Source organism: Lipophrys pholis, assembly GCF_963383615.2.
Source record: "Lipophrys pholis genome assembly, chromosome: 1".
NCBI lineage: Eukaryota > Metazoa > Chordata > Actinopteri > Blenniiformes > Blenniidae > Lipophrys > Lipophrys pholis.
The window spans coordinates 40,790,199-40,804,687 of record NC_137635.1 but is presented as its reverse complement, the minus strand read 5'-3'; the positions used below and the strand labels follow the sequence as shown (position 1 = coordinate 40,804,687).

At 39.9% G+C, this 14,489-nt stretch overlaps 1 protein-coding gene across 3 annotated transcripts in view; it reads right to left on the bottom strand.

Annotated features, from left to right (window-relative positions):
- The window catches only part of LOC308111355 (3',5'-cyclic-AMP phosphodiesterase 4B-like), a 45,262-nt gene that overhangs the window by 16,574 nt on the left and 14,199 nt on the right, over nt 1-14,489 (bottom strand). For 2 of the 3 annotated variants that reach the window (XM_080466218.1, XM_080466217.1), the window contains 5 exons: nt 12,230-12,477; nt 6,751-6,945; nt 6,621-6,657; nt 5,979-6,049; nt 5,319-5,368 (listed from right to left, as the gene is read on the bottom strand). In XM_080466218.1, coding sequence (XP_080322344.1) covers nt 5,319-5,368; nt 5,979-6,049; nt 6,621-6,657; nt 6,751-6,945; nt 12,230-12,477 — 601 coding nt within the window. Of the gene's footprint in view, nt 1-5,318; nt 5,369-5,978; nt 6,050-6,620; nt 6,658-6,750; nt 6,946-8,456; nt 8,576-12,229; nt 12,478-14,489 lie in introns of those variants that run through there. The other variant, XM_080466219.1, reaches the window with a different exon arrangement.

Below are 14,489 nucleotides of genomic sequence, written 5' to 3'. Positions count from 1 at the left end.
CGCCAAGTGTTTGTCTGCTTAGGAAACAAAACAAGGGGGTGACCAAAACGGGTAATCGTGAACTCAGTGAAGGCACAATTTGAAAAAACAAACAAACAAACAAAAAAAACAAAAAACATTATTAAACTAATTACAATTTAATCATTTAATATTTGTTTTAATAAACCTTGTTACTCTAACACTGTTTTAATGCCTCAAAATTATTGCCATCTATCTATTCACACAATTCAGATTAGGGTAGTTTGCACACCTACAAAAAGAGAAAATAAAACAAAATACTGGGCCTAAAAAGCCAGTGACCTGCATGTCCCAAGAAGTTTCATCACTTCTACACACCTGACTATCAGGAAACCGTGAGACAACTAAAAACGTGCAGGCCCAGTGGCACTAGTTTTGAACAAAACAGCTTTATAGGATTAAGCATGCACCCAATGACCACTTGTTTGGATACACTGGTAAAATGTAATGCTTTTTATGTATCTTTTAGGCGATATAAGTCTGTTTACACAGTCCAATCATACAGGCGTACTGACCTCATGACAAAAAGGAGCAACAGTGTTCAATGTTTAAGTCAAGAGTTAGATTTGATAGGACAGATGCATCTCAGAGTATAACCAAAAAGTTAAATGTTGTCTCAGTTATTCCTACACTCATAACATAACCGAATGGTTTCAAGCATTTTCGGAATTTTCATTGACAAGACTGCTAAATTGGGAAAAAACAAACAAAGAACTGCTCATATGAAACATTTAGAGATATGGAAATTCTGTATGTTTATTGTTATGACTTTTAAGCTAAAATTATGAAAATAAAGCAAATAAATTCTTCCAGTGAATCTTTAATATCATTATAAATTTTTTTTAGATGCATCTGCAGTTCTGGTTGTATTTATTTCAACACAAACTACAACTTCAACTTTCACTCATTTATTGGCCCTTAATTTGTTGTATTTTTGATATTATATTGATGTGTAGAAAAATACAGTAAAATCCTGAAGAAAACAATTTCACAACCGGGTCAGATGTTTGTTTCAATTTATATTTGTCTAGATTATTAAAGAATGAGCATAAAAACAAGCATGTGTTTCTCTGGCACTCATTTTATGAGTTAAGGTGGCGTGTTAGGAGTCTATTGTCACGTTAGCCAACTATAGTTGCATCTGTGGGACTGAGGACTTTTACCGTAATGGCCAAACCCCGAAACCTACCTCTTCATTGTTTTCCTCTCTCTTAAAACCCTCACTGATTATATCACTTCAAAGTTTACAACTGGGCCATAATCACATCAACTATCAAAACAAAAGCCTTCAAATACACTTGCCTCATCTGGGCCTGTTTGACAGCTCTCTCACAATGCACCAAGGAGCTGTGCTGGCAAGGAGCAGCTTGAGGGATGGGCCACGGGGAGGTTTATGACTGTGCTGACGTCAATGACATAATTCAAATACTTAACCAGGCAGCACACTTCCAGCCCGCCAGGTCCTCTCCGCTGGCTGCGAGCCTGGAAAACCTGAAATGGATTCCTGCTGTGGAGCAGAACAGCTGCTGTGGCCATGAGAAAGCTGTCCAGATAGAAAATTAAGGATCAAAACGGCTCGGGGTGTCTAGTTTGTGACCGTCTTTTATTGCTTCAAATATGAGGAGCAATATTTGATTGTAAAGTACAATGGGAACCAAGTGCAATCTAACATTTAGATGCCAGTCTACATGCAAATAAAATTACTTGAACCAAATCACTTTCTTAATTAGACTGGAATTATTAATAGAGAGTGCCGAAACACATGCAACGTTGGTTTTCACAAATCGTTTAACCCCCTTTTAAATCACAATTCCATTATCAAGGTATAAAGTACAGTAAAACTCTTAACGCTACAAAGTGCCTCTATGATTTAAAGTTACTCCATCATCAGTATCAATATGAAGGTCACTGGTGAACGGAAGAAACTCTTGTCCTGCTAAATTCTCTCAAGGTAACCAGATACGTTGGACACGGCTGTCAATGCTGGTCTTTCAGGACACGTTTACAAATCCAGACAAAAGAAAAATGAGTCGTGCTTATTGTGTGGGGCCCCACTCCCTCGGCCGTTTACGCACGAAGTCACATGTCTGAGAAGTTTCAAGGCGAAGCGTGCATATGTCTGAATGTAGTTATCTACCATATTCAAATTCATTCTTCACACCATGAATCAGAGCAGATTCCTGGAAAAAGGCCCACTCAGAAACTGACCCATGAATCCCACGAAGAGAGGGAGAACTGACTGTGGAGCGAGGAAATCGACTTCTTCAAACTAGCGTGTAAAGTTTAATCATGAGAACTTTATAATGCAAAGCACTTTGCAAAGGAAAAACGATGCACAATGTGTGTTCTTTGTGGATACTGATGTAAAAATGCTCATGTAAAGAAAACAAAAGTATGCAAATCACTGTAATTCGAGCAGAAAAACGGAAGTTAATGAACACAACATAAAAAAACATGTTGTGTGTCAAGTTTAGGGAACAAAGAGAAACCGCTCTACGAGTTCCTCTGCAAAATAATCTTCAATCAGAAAATGCAAAGTGGGTAGTAAAAAAATTAAAAATATACAAGTTGACTAAAGTGGCCTTCTTTTGCCCTCTAGCTCACTTTGGCCAGCCTAAACATTAACTTCTGAGGGCATTGTGTAAGCATTAAGTTTCTGGAGGTCATTCAAGAGATAATTATAAGGTTTGACGTCCCGCTCTTGCAGAAATGACTGACCACAAGTACCCGAGACAACTATTTGTGACAATGTTCAAGCTCATGCGAGTGATAACCGTTACTGATTAATCACCAGTCCTTGACGGTCAGACATCAAAATCAAGCTTTTACCACCCCCCCCTCCCTCCTCAAAAGTACTCTTTATCAGGAATAATATAAAGCAAAGCTTATAATCTGAATCAGTGAGCCCTTTGTTGGCTGCTGAACTCACGAGACTGCGTGTGGTGAGGCAGATTTGGTTCATGAAGCATAAACTCCAAACTCATATGAGGAAAAGACTGCAATCCCCTCACGTTACCGGAGTAAGACATTAAACAGTGTAAACACGCTACAGTGACGCACTTGCAGCTGAGCTGATTTTTTAGCAACCCCCCCCCCCCGTCCTCATTGTCTGCATCTCCTGCCCTTTCGCCCACTGACTGCGGTCGCGTTCCTGCTCTTTCTGTACGTTTCATCTGATTCCACTTGCTTCTGTATCAAACTTTAAGACGTTTCGTTAAAAAAGTTCAAAAGCAGTGACGTCTTTCTCTAACCCTCGCTCCGAGTTGTTTTTTTTCCTTATCTCACTCCATCCAACATTCTCACCGTCATCAACCTAGCAGTCTATGTGTAACCACATCTTTGTTCTTCCTCTATCCAAACACGTTTGACTCTGCATTTATCTTAAATCTCTTTATGAGAGTATTCCAAAAAAAAAAAAAGAAAAAAAAAAAAGGGCTCACTACTCTGTGCCAAGCTCATGCAGAGACAGACACAGGCACTGTATCGTCTGCACTACGGGGGATTTTGCTTCACTGAAAACAGGGACGCAAAACAGGAAAAATCTGTTCTCCTTTTCCGGTCGGAGAGTTGACGAATAACAGACAGAGCGGATCAGGGGAGGATATGAGGGCATCTTTCAGCGTGATATTGTTAATTGTTGTATTCTTCTTCCGAACAAACTCAACAATCCCCATTATATGGTGGCAGGTGTACTGTACGTTCCCTGTATGTTCAGGGAAATCTCATGACGTGGACGTTCCGCGGTGGGACTGAGGTGAAACGAAGGATTTTCAGAGTTAATAAGATTTGATTTGATTTTTTTTTTTTAACTTTATCTCCCGGGTGCGTCATGATGGAGGCCAAAGAAACCGCTTGACTCGTCAGTGATTACTTTGAGAAGGTCAAGGTTTGTGAGAAGTGTGGAGGAGGAAGGACAATAAGAGGCGCACAGTTGTCTTGTATTTTTTCCTGCTGCGGGACACTCCTCACAGCCCATCTGTGCTGAGAGGAAGTAGAGAGCACCCATGTGTAGGCCTTGCTGACGTCAATCGGACTCGAAAAACCAGTGTAACAGGAACTAATATCCCCAGCCCCTCCTCTCTGACTTCCACTCCTTCAAATGTACTTCATCTGAATTTGAAGCCTTTCTGCGGTTTGTCCTTTATTCCTTATACAACATGTCAAAGGGGACATTTTGTGAACTGGCATCAAGCCACAGTTTTGTCGAAAAATAATTTAAAAGCTCACGCCTTCAATTTACATAAGAGGAAATTATTAACACATTTTTTAGTATGCTGCAGGCATGGTGAACTTCTGGGACTTCATTTGAGGTTTTAAACAAAACTCCAAAGGATTACCAGTTCCACTTTTACAAGCTGCAGTATTTGACTTGACGTTTTGGCAAAGGCACAAGTTGCAATATTGTGAATGTCTACCTTTTTGCGGCCAAATACACAACAACTATGTCTTCAGACACGTTTCCTGCAGAACCGCAGTGTCAACCGTAACTTGTGCAGCAGTTTGAGCGACTGATCATCTGTGATCAGTCGGATTGGACCACGCAGGCCCACCTACAGTTTTGGAGATACTCTAACTCAGTCATCTAGATAAAACAATAAAGCCTTTGTCAAACCTGCTTAAATCCAAATGCTTACATATATATATATTTTTTTAATTCTACCACATAAACATTTAGAAGAAAAAAAGATATATATAACTTACTGGTCAATGTATGCCACCCTCTTACAGGTGTCATGATAAAGAGTGTATCAGACTAATAGAAAAGATATTCTTGTCAACTTTAACTGTATTTGACTGGCATTGTTGCATTTAAGAGATTTCTCGATAAATGCTGTCAACTACTTACTGTTATGCATTTAAAGCCGCATGCATTGGAATTGTCCTTGGTTAAAAGAACTTGTTGTTTTAGGATCAATGTGTTCTTCTTCTTTTGAACTGTTTTTCCTTTCCTTGACCTACCTTTTAATTTTTTTCCCCTCTGTAGCACTTTGAGATTGTTTAAATGTAAAGTGTGTTATAAAGACAATGTATTATTATGATTATTATTATTCTTACTACCAACAGTGCTCTATATTCATTTCTTTGGCAAAAATATATTTCATAAGCAGCCGACTTCGATAACTGAGAGCTGACGAACAAACCATAATCATGGCCTTGTTGTATAACTGTTACCGAGTGTAATTATTATTTTTTTTTTAAATGAATTAACTCAAAAGAGTGTCATTAAACTCCATCAATCAGGTGCTTAATCAGGCTTAACACTAAAATCTGTATTATTTACAGCGTCACAGAGAACTCACCTGACAGACACACTTTGGTGAGACAGGGCTGATTTGCTGCAGGAGACCTCCTGTAAGAATTCACAGTGTATTACAATCTGAAACCATGGCAGACTACAAAGCATCACGACATTTATCTATCCCATTGTGAGGATTTCTTTTGAAAGCAAACATTATTGCTACACCACAAAGATGAAACAGATGCTGCCCCAGGAGCTGATATTGACCCATCTCTCTGAGGTCACATTGACTCAGTGTCCACTGCTGGAAAACGTGACGCAGCTGCAGCCACTGACCCAATTCAGAGATGAGAACGACGCTTCATGCGTTTAAAAAAAAAAAGAAAAAGGGATGACATCGGTGCCCCCTCTGACATTAAAAGATGGTGACCAGTTTAAGGTTATCAGTGCTTTTAACACTGTTAAAATACTTCTTTGATTCCCAGAGGAGGCTTAATATCAGATTGTGCAGTGTCATGAGTTTTAACACTGTTTTTGATGGACTGGCGCCCCCAAGTGGGCCACTGTGGTATCATGAGCCTAAACAAAACAAGTCTGGGTCACTTTTTCCCCAACAAAAACCAAACACAAATATACTCATACCGGCAATCCAAGTGCAGGAGCAAATACTGCTGCAGTGTGTGCACAAATCAACAAAGTAATGAAAAACAAGATGACTCACCTATTAGATACACACTGCACATTGGTCAGGGTGGTAAAGTTGTTCCTCACAGTTCGAAGGCTCGCAAGGACCTGAAAAGAAGAGGTCAGATATGCCAAAAGCAGCATTAAAAACATTTTAGAAAATGATTTCGTTCTCATAAGAGAGTTTAAACAAAATGTTTCTTTTGGTTACTTCATATGTGACCACAACTGTGGAGAAAAAAATGTGTGCACGTTTCAATGAAACACTTTCCACAATAGTTTTGCACATACAATTAAAGTTTTTCTGTGCTCCTCTTGAATATGAACTCAAAGGTGAGATGTGTGGTATCCTAGTTAGCTGGAATCCGATCTTGATCAAGTGTTTTAAATAATGGAAGGATATAAGTGAAATATTTTTTTAATAAACAGCGTTGTTATATTTCACATCGAAAGAGAAATCTTTGATAATAAAAAGTAAACTTTTTCAACAGGGTGTTTTGACTAATGTGTACCACCAGAGGGCAGAAAAGTTAAACGTAGAGTGTTCCACTTTGTTTTTGGATCAATGCAGGACTTTCCATCTAAAAGCCCTTGGGGAAAAATGTGTTTTATTTATCCATTAACAATCTGACTTTGATCTTCTTCAAAGTGCATCTATTGAATTTCATGCAGTTGTTACCTGAGCAAATGGAGTCACGATCAAGTCCTCGCCATGCCTGAAACGAGATGCAATGAAAGCAAAGACCGATTTAAACACAATCCGGCAGCCCCGCTGCTCAGTGACAGAGAGTTTATGTTAAACAACTCACAATTCTCCAACAATGGAAGAATTTCGAGACAAAGACTTCGGTGAGAGTTCGTAGTCGCTGTCCGATCGGTAAAGGAAGGATTCCCGACGCTGGCCGTGACCCGCCAGGTTAGGATGGAGAACCAGACCCGAACCTGGGGACACCTGTGCGTCTGAAGGACTGCAGCACAATGATGGACCATTCTCTACTTCAAAGCTGCAGAAAGGAAAAGACAATATTATATTATATTAATATATGTATTATAATAATATATTTGTCACCAGTTTCAAAAGCATTTTGGAATGTAAATCACTATGATTTGATGATAAATTTACTGATTTTAAGGTAGTAATATAATGTGAATCAATCATAAGTTTAATCTTGTTCAGTTGATTTTCAAATAATATTACATTAGTATTCTAAATAAGCTCCTGCTCAGTACTAACGTGCAAAATCTTATTCAGGAAAGGGAGCGTTTCATAGATATGAAAATGATTGCTCATCCATTTACCCAAAGCATAAAACCGAAATATATTAAATGAGTATGCTTTGCTGGTCAGTGAAAGACGGAGGCGGTGCCGTTTTACTCTAATCTGCTGCTCTGGCTTTTGTTCCCCCTGGAAACAAAAAAAAATACGAAAAAACAAAAACAAACATGTGCGGCCCATTTATCCAGGAGAAACGGATCAGCTCCCTACTGTATGTAAGAGACGTGTTTTCACTTATGACCTATGCAACTTTTGCATGTTCACATTTGTATGAAAGAATATGCCTCGCAAATCAAAAATATATCTAATATTTCACTTAATGCTATCAGTGCTTTTAGTGAACTTTTCCGACAAAGAGATGCCGAGAGGCAAAACAAATCAATGAGCTTCAAGAGAATTATGATATTTCATCCGAGTTTCATCTGCAAGGCTTCTCTGTCATTGTCTGATGCCACAATGGGCCTGAAACAGATGCACAGACAGATATAATCCATTTGTCGCCGTGGAGTGGATGCAGAGGCAGAGGTCAAGCTATTGTGTAATAAAATGATGACAGATGGAGCCGAATTTAAAAGGCCAAAGGTCAAAGTGTAGGAGCAGCAGCAGATGCAGAAAAAACAAAAAACAAAAACAAAAACACACACACACACACACACACACACACACTGGACAATTAAAATCTTATTCTTTTTCCCCTCTCAGATTCCTGTGATTCATTCCACCACCTTTCTGCAATCTCTGTAATTTCTGCTACATGTGGGATTAACTTTGTCCCACTAAGACACTCAGTCCCACACCTCTGACAGAAAAGCTCGGATTAATATGAAATGTGCAAACTCATTACACGCACGCTCAGGAATCCTCAACGTCATCCATGCGGCGATTTGCGTCATTCAAATCCCAACTTCATTCAACATTAGTGGAATTCTTTACCAACAGCAATTTAATCTTTTAATCTGTCATAGGCAAACAGAAAACCATATTAACGCTGTTTATCTACAACTGGATAAACTGTAAATCTTATAGCAAAGCCGCAATGCAGCGAATGAAAGACAGATTCCTCCACCTCGGCAATGCACAGGAAAGTTACAGCAGCCCCAAGTATGCAACCGTGCTATGTAACAATGAGCACTTCAGAAAAAATAGGAAGAGGCCAAATAGTGGCGCACAAAAGCCAAATACCACACGTGAAAAAACTCAAAAAGAAGCATTACAATAGAAGACTGAGGGAAAAGTCACCTGGGAGCTGAGAGGTGGGCTCTGCTGACCACCTCCTCACTGAAGTCAAAGTGCCCCGCTTTGCACCAAGGGGACCGCCGCAACATCCTTCGTGCGTCCACCTCCTTCCTCCTCATCGAGCAAACAAAAACCACGGATTCTGTGGTTGCTAACTCATACACACACACACACACACACACACAGAGCCAGACCCCCTTTCTGTCCAGTGACAGGCCACGTGCTGGAATAACGTCGGCTTGGCAGACGCTAACAGGCAGATCTGGGCTGGAGCATCGGGAACGGACTGGCAGTCACTCTGTTTATCTGACCGTCTGTCCTTTCCCCCCCTCTATAGTAAAACACTGCAGATTCGTCTGCATGTCGACCGCCTCACCCATCCTTCACCTTAATTAAATCACAGAGTTCATGGTGAGAGAGCGGCATTAAAACTGAAAAAAACAGTTTTTTGTTTTACGCGCCGTGCCTTATAATCCGAGTTGACAAATAAACGATGTGTGCACCATACATCAGGACATTTCGAGTATCTGATTGCACAGCTATGTAAAGGCCCTTTGACCTTGACTTTATTCAGGCCATACATCTTATGATCACCTTACAGATAATTTTCACATTTGAAAGTCTCTTTAGGCACTTTGAACAGCAGTTCAGAAGGTTGTTTGGACTCTAATACCAGTTTAAAGGGCTTGGAGAACACGGGAAGGTAAAGTAATAGTCTGATTCTCCAGTTTATTAAACCTCACCGAAAACATTTATTTTGGGACAAAAATAAATCCCATCATTAACACAATTCATTGTTAGAGTAATACTTTGCCAGTGTTTATGTCCGCAGCAAGAGAGCCTGTTGGACACTAAAGCTCTCTTTAAAACACTTAACAGCCTGTTTGCCTGCATGTCTCCTGAAACATGAGGACAACCAGAACCTTCCATCTGGCTTGGATCAAAGGAGGAAAGAAACAAGCCGCCCGTCATAACAATGAGCGATGCGCTTAGAAATATTCATAACAGAGTTAGAAAGCCTGAGCGACACAATAAATCACATTTGAGTTTAAAATTTAAATTGGGACGGATTTCTGATTGGGAACATTTGAAGAGAAGAAATGTCATTACATGTAAGATATTTTAATTAATCGGCACGAGGTCAAGGGGAAGGGTGAGTGCATCATTTCCAGGTCACCAATTCCCAACTTATCAGACGCTTGTGAGAGGAAATCAACCTGCAGCTGTTGTTCACCTGTAAAAAATCTTTAACAGAGCACTGCTAAGTAGAACTTTCGATAATGAGAGCGAGGGTGTGAGAACTAATTGGCATTATTAGATATTGAATCACTATATATCTCGTACGCTTTGACAAAACTTCCCGACAATGCAGTGTGCCGGAGTAGATGAAATTTACTTTGTGTTGGATTAGTGTGGCAGGACTTTATTCAGCGAAGAACTCATCAGCAGTTTACAAAACGGAGTTAAAACAGCAGGATTCCTCCATTCGGTGTGCTGAGAGCTCTGAAATCACACTCTATTGTGTTTGAACATCAATTGATCGGCATCACAGTTTGTGAAGAAGTGGAATAAGACCTGCTTTTGAAAAAGAACGGCACACCAAGGACACGGAGAGCAGCTGTCAATCTGCCACAAAGGGAAAAATACTCACAAATATGCAAAAACTATGACTAGACTAAAAACATGACATTCACTCGTCGGAGTATTTTGACTTTTAGCAACGTGTGGGTGTGGATGTGCATCAAGCCCACAGTGAAACACGGCGGTGGGAGCTCTTCATCCCGACTAAGGAGACGCACCATCATACAAGCAGCAAGACACAAAACCTGAACATGTGTCAAAGTTTTGAAAGACGTCTTGAAGGCCAAAGAGCCCTGACTGCCACAGATTTCGTTCCCAACGCTACTTTTCTGACATCACAAGACGCTCGGTGGACATTTTCAGATCGACGCGACGATAACGTGAGCCGGTAATAGGCTATGCAAGTCACTAAAGAAAAAGATCAAAATATTTCATGAGCAATACAATATACACTTTTTTTTTTTTTTTTACTTATTTGAAGTTATTGAGCTGACGTTATTATGTGTGTATATATAATTATATAATGTGTTTAATAATCTGAAGTTTTCAGCGCAAAAATATCTCGTTCTGCGACATCGCGCTTGGCTCATGACTACTCGGGGGATTCCATCCGTCACCGTGGTCTGATGTTGTGCTCATCCCTTTGATGTCTCACAATCTCATCCCCTCTGCAGTAAAACATACACCGTACACAGAGTTAAACTGTCTAAAAGATAAACGCGTTTGGGATGTATAAATAATTTCAGCTTTACTTAAGTTATGATATGATCTCTTTCAAGTGATTTATTTTTTTTTTCCTAAGGCTGATAAATGTCTGTTCTGAGCTCTAACTCACCCTAGAGCAGGAACAGCATGACATCTTTAAAACAAATACTTCAAAATACGGGTCGTTCTGTGCTGCTCAGTAAATCCTCAGGTCACTGCACACCTGCTTCATCTGTTACAAGGAGACGATAACCAAAGGCCGTCGAAAATAAAGACTCTTAGAATGTGCTATTTGAGTTTCATGTTCACTTCAGCAAATCTCCCTTTGTCTCACATACTAAGAGTGCAGCGTCTGTAGCAGGTATTCGCTCATCATCTGCTTGCAACTGTGTGGAGAGTTTCTGGCCAACCCTGAAACCCAAGTGCCTTTATTTTTAAGCCCGGTTTCAATGGCGTGCTCACTTTACAACCACTTTACCGTTATTTGAGAACGACAGCCTTTCCTTGTTTCGTGTAAAAAAAAAAAAAAAAGAAAAATCACAACACACCGATGACACTCTTTCTTTTTCTGAAATTGAATTCACTGAAATATTTTACCCAAACCTGAAGAAACATGGATTGAGCTCATTATTTATTTGACTGGCAGATATCATCCAGGTATCCTCCGTTCAATATTTAAAACGCAATAAAAATAAAAATCGACAACAATCTGATGCGCAGTCTGAAACAACTCGTCTCTAAAGGCTGCGAAACTGCATGAAAACTAATGGAGCAAAAAAAAAAAAAAAAGAAATCAAAGGTCTTCCAGCTCCTGACCCTTCTTACAGATTAATGTCTCTCATGCTTTCAAAAAAAAGTCAAATTTTCCAGATGAAAGCAAGCGAATATGAACATGCCCCATCTCTGAAGAAAGAAACATAATCATGTGTAGTTCATTGAGGGGAATTGTCGTGATTCAAAGTAAAACAAGGAATGAGGGAACAATTGTCTTCTAATCATGTAAAGTGGAGAGAAAAAAAAAAAAAAAAACACTATTCTATAATACATCCACAATTACTTGCCTGGAAAAGCAGCATGCCGCATCATGTCTCAGAAGAAAAGAAAATATTGTGTTTTTGTTTACACGACTGCCAAATTATTTTGTAGAGTGTTTTTCACTAGAGGACACACGGTTATATTTTTTTTAGTAAACATGTTGCTGAAAACTATTTCAAGCTAAACTAAAATAAAAGAATAAAATAAATGACAACTTTGCTGCAAATTTGCAAATCTAATGTTAGAAGCAGATGGGGGGGGGGGACATACTAGCCTCTTACTGCGACTGGATGCTTGAGCAGTTTAAAAATACTGCCTCTAAAAAAAAACAAAAAACATGGTTCTGAAAAATTAGTTAAAAACATGGACATTAAAATGGAATAAAAAGAAAAACACCGCAGGACTTCCACAGACTGTCGCTCGCTGACATCATATCTGCTCGATCCGAGCCTCACCTGTCGGGATCGGCCTGCGTGATGTCGATGCGCGGCAGAGAGGCGATGGGAAGGCTGGTGGGTCTGGCATGGGCCACTGGATCTTCTTCTGGTGTCAGCGGTCTGCCCCTGTCCCTCTCTTTTTCGGCCTGTCGCCATGACAACGGAGGCAGCTGCAGGTTGCCTGAAAAGCGCCTGTGGACTTTGCACAGCTCCACTCCGAGGGTGCTGCCCATGGAAAACTGTCCCGGGTGAGGCTCCTTCGGCTCCTGTCAGACAAGATGGGATTGATTATTGCTTCTTTATATAAATATATCAATATTTACCAAAAGGACATCAATCACCTTTGAGAAATGTGGCTAAAAGCTCATATCAGGATATAAAGATGATTTAGAAACTTCGGGACATTAAATGTTGTTCTGTGCATGATGATCTAATCAATTGTTGCCTTTTAAAGACGCAGATCTGACAAGTATGTGCAACTTGTACTGCTGACTTGACTATTTTTTTTGCTGCATCTGCAGGTCAAACACTCAAGTTCAAATCTTAACCAGGTGAAAAAAAATGGTATGTATTGGAATGAAAAATCTTACTAAAATAGTCAAATGTGAGTGAATAATGCTGAATAAAAACTATTTCGGTAAAACAAGAGATTTAATTTGAGACCATATTAGCACAAAAACACGATCGCTCCGGTGCTAATAGGTGTTAATGTTTCGTCACCATCTGCTTGCCCTGTGTGCATCCTTAATTCAATAAATACACAGCAACAAGACTCACTTTGCAGGATTTTACTGAGTCTGTGGGTTTATTCTGAGTATTTCTATTTCCTTTAACAGTGAAAACATTGAATGTGTGCCTGTGTGACTATGCATCCAGTCTTCCGCCCCTACACGTCCTTCATTCGGCTAAAACAGAAGTCAAACAGTTTTTAAGGAAAACAAAAAAAAACTGCTGTAGGCCCTCAACACTTTCATAAAACAGTGGCACACATGAATAGTGTATTTAATGTGTCTAAAGGTTTCTAGTAAGGAGCCCCAGGTGATTCACTGAAACAACAAGGAAGCACTTCAGAAACAGAAGTGCGCTGTTGAGTTTTGTCTGCATACGCCACCTTAATTTGTGTTTCATGCACACAGGGACAAACAAATCAGCCCGGACAGCTTTTAATGAGATAGAGTAGATATGGATAATGATGACAAGCAGATTGAAGTGTGTGTCGCCTGTGTACAGTTAATTGGTGATGGGTGTGCAGAAGTAAGAGTGATTGTCTCTCTAGGTGAGTTTTAGAATAGGCAGGGAGAAAACACTCTGAACGGGTCACCTATCGCCCGTCGTTGTCATGTGATGGCACTTGGTATAGAAGTTGAAATGATCTTCGTCCTCATGTGATGCACCCAGGGAGCTGCTCACATTTATATTTTCTCTACTGCCTCAGGAAGAGTGCCTATCATTGATTGTTCAATGGGTAAAAATGATTGATTAAAACCAAATTGTATGTGACTGAATGAGTGGAGACGGACTGGTGTCTCCGCGTGATGAAGGTGACTGGAAAGAAAGAGAAGATGATACATGGATGGACTGTCTCATCCTATCTCCTTCATGTAAAAGTCACCGATAATATAGATTCACCTGCAGATCAGAGCCCCACGATTGAGAAAGAGAAACGCTTTTGATTAAAAAAAAAAAGTAAATTAACCCCAGAGATGGTTAGAGAAACCCCCTGACAGAGTCTGTTGTATTTTCTGATCGTCAGTGAACACAACTCTGCTGACTCCCATGCTCTCTCCAGGAAATTCAATTTGTCTGATTTATTGGGCCTGCCTTTTCGAGACACATTCTCTCTGTCCCCGGGAAAGAGGTGAGAATGAAATCTGGCAAAACACAACTCTGTTTCAATGACTGCTCGGGGGTCTTTTCGGCCTACGTGCACAATCACTCTTGTCAGACCAACGCTATAATGAGAGATCCAAGTACCCTCTTGTCGCTGTGTCACGGTGTTGCCGTTTCGCTGCTAAATTATTTATCAATTGTTCATCGACTGCATTTGACATCGCAGCATGTCATTTTACGTCTTAATTGATTTCTTGTCCGTGATGCAAACGACATCTGAAGGAGGAAACTCTCCCGATTCACTCACAGTGAGTGGGTATATACAAGCCAAGAGTCAAATAAGGATACTGACAATTAAAGAAATCCAAATGTTACACTTAGAAACTTTTTACCTTCATGTTCCCAAATGTGGTCATTAATAGGAAGAAAGTTGGACGAAAATAAATAA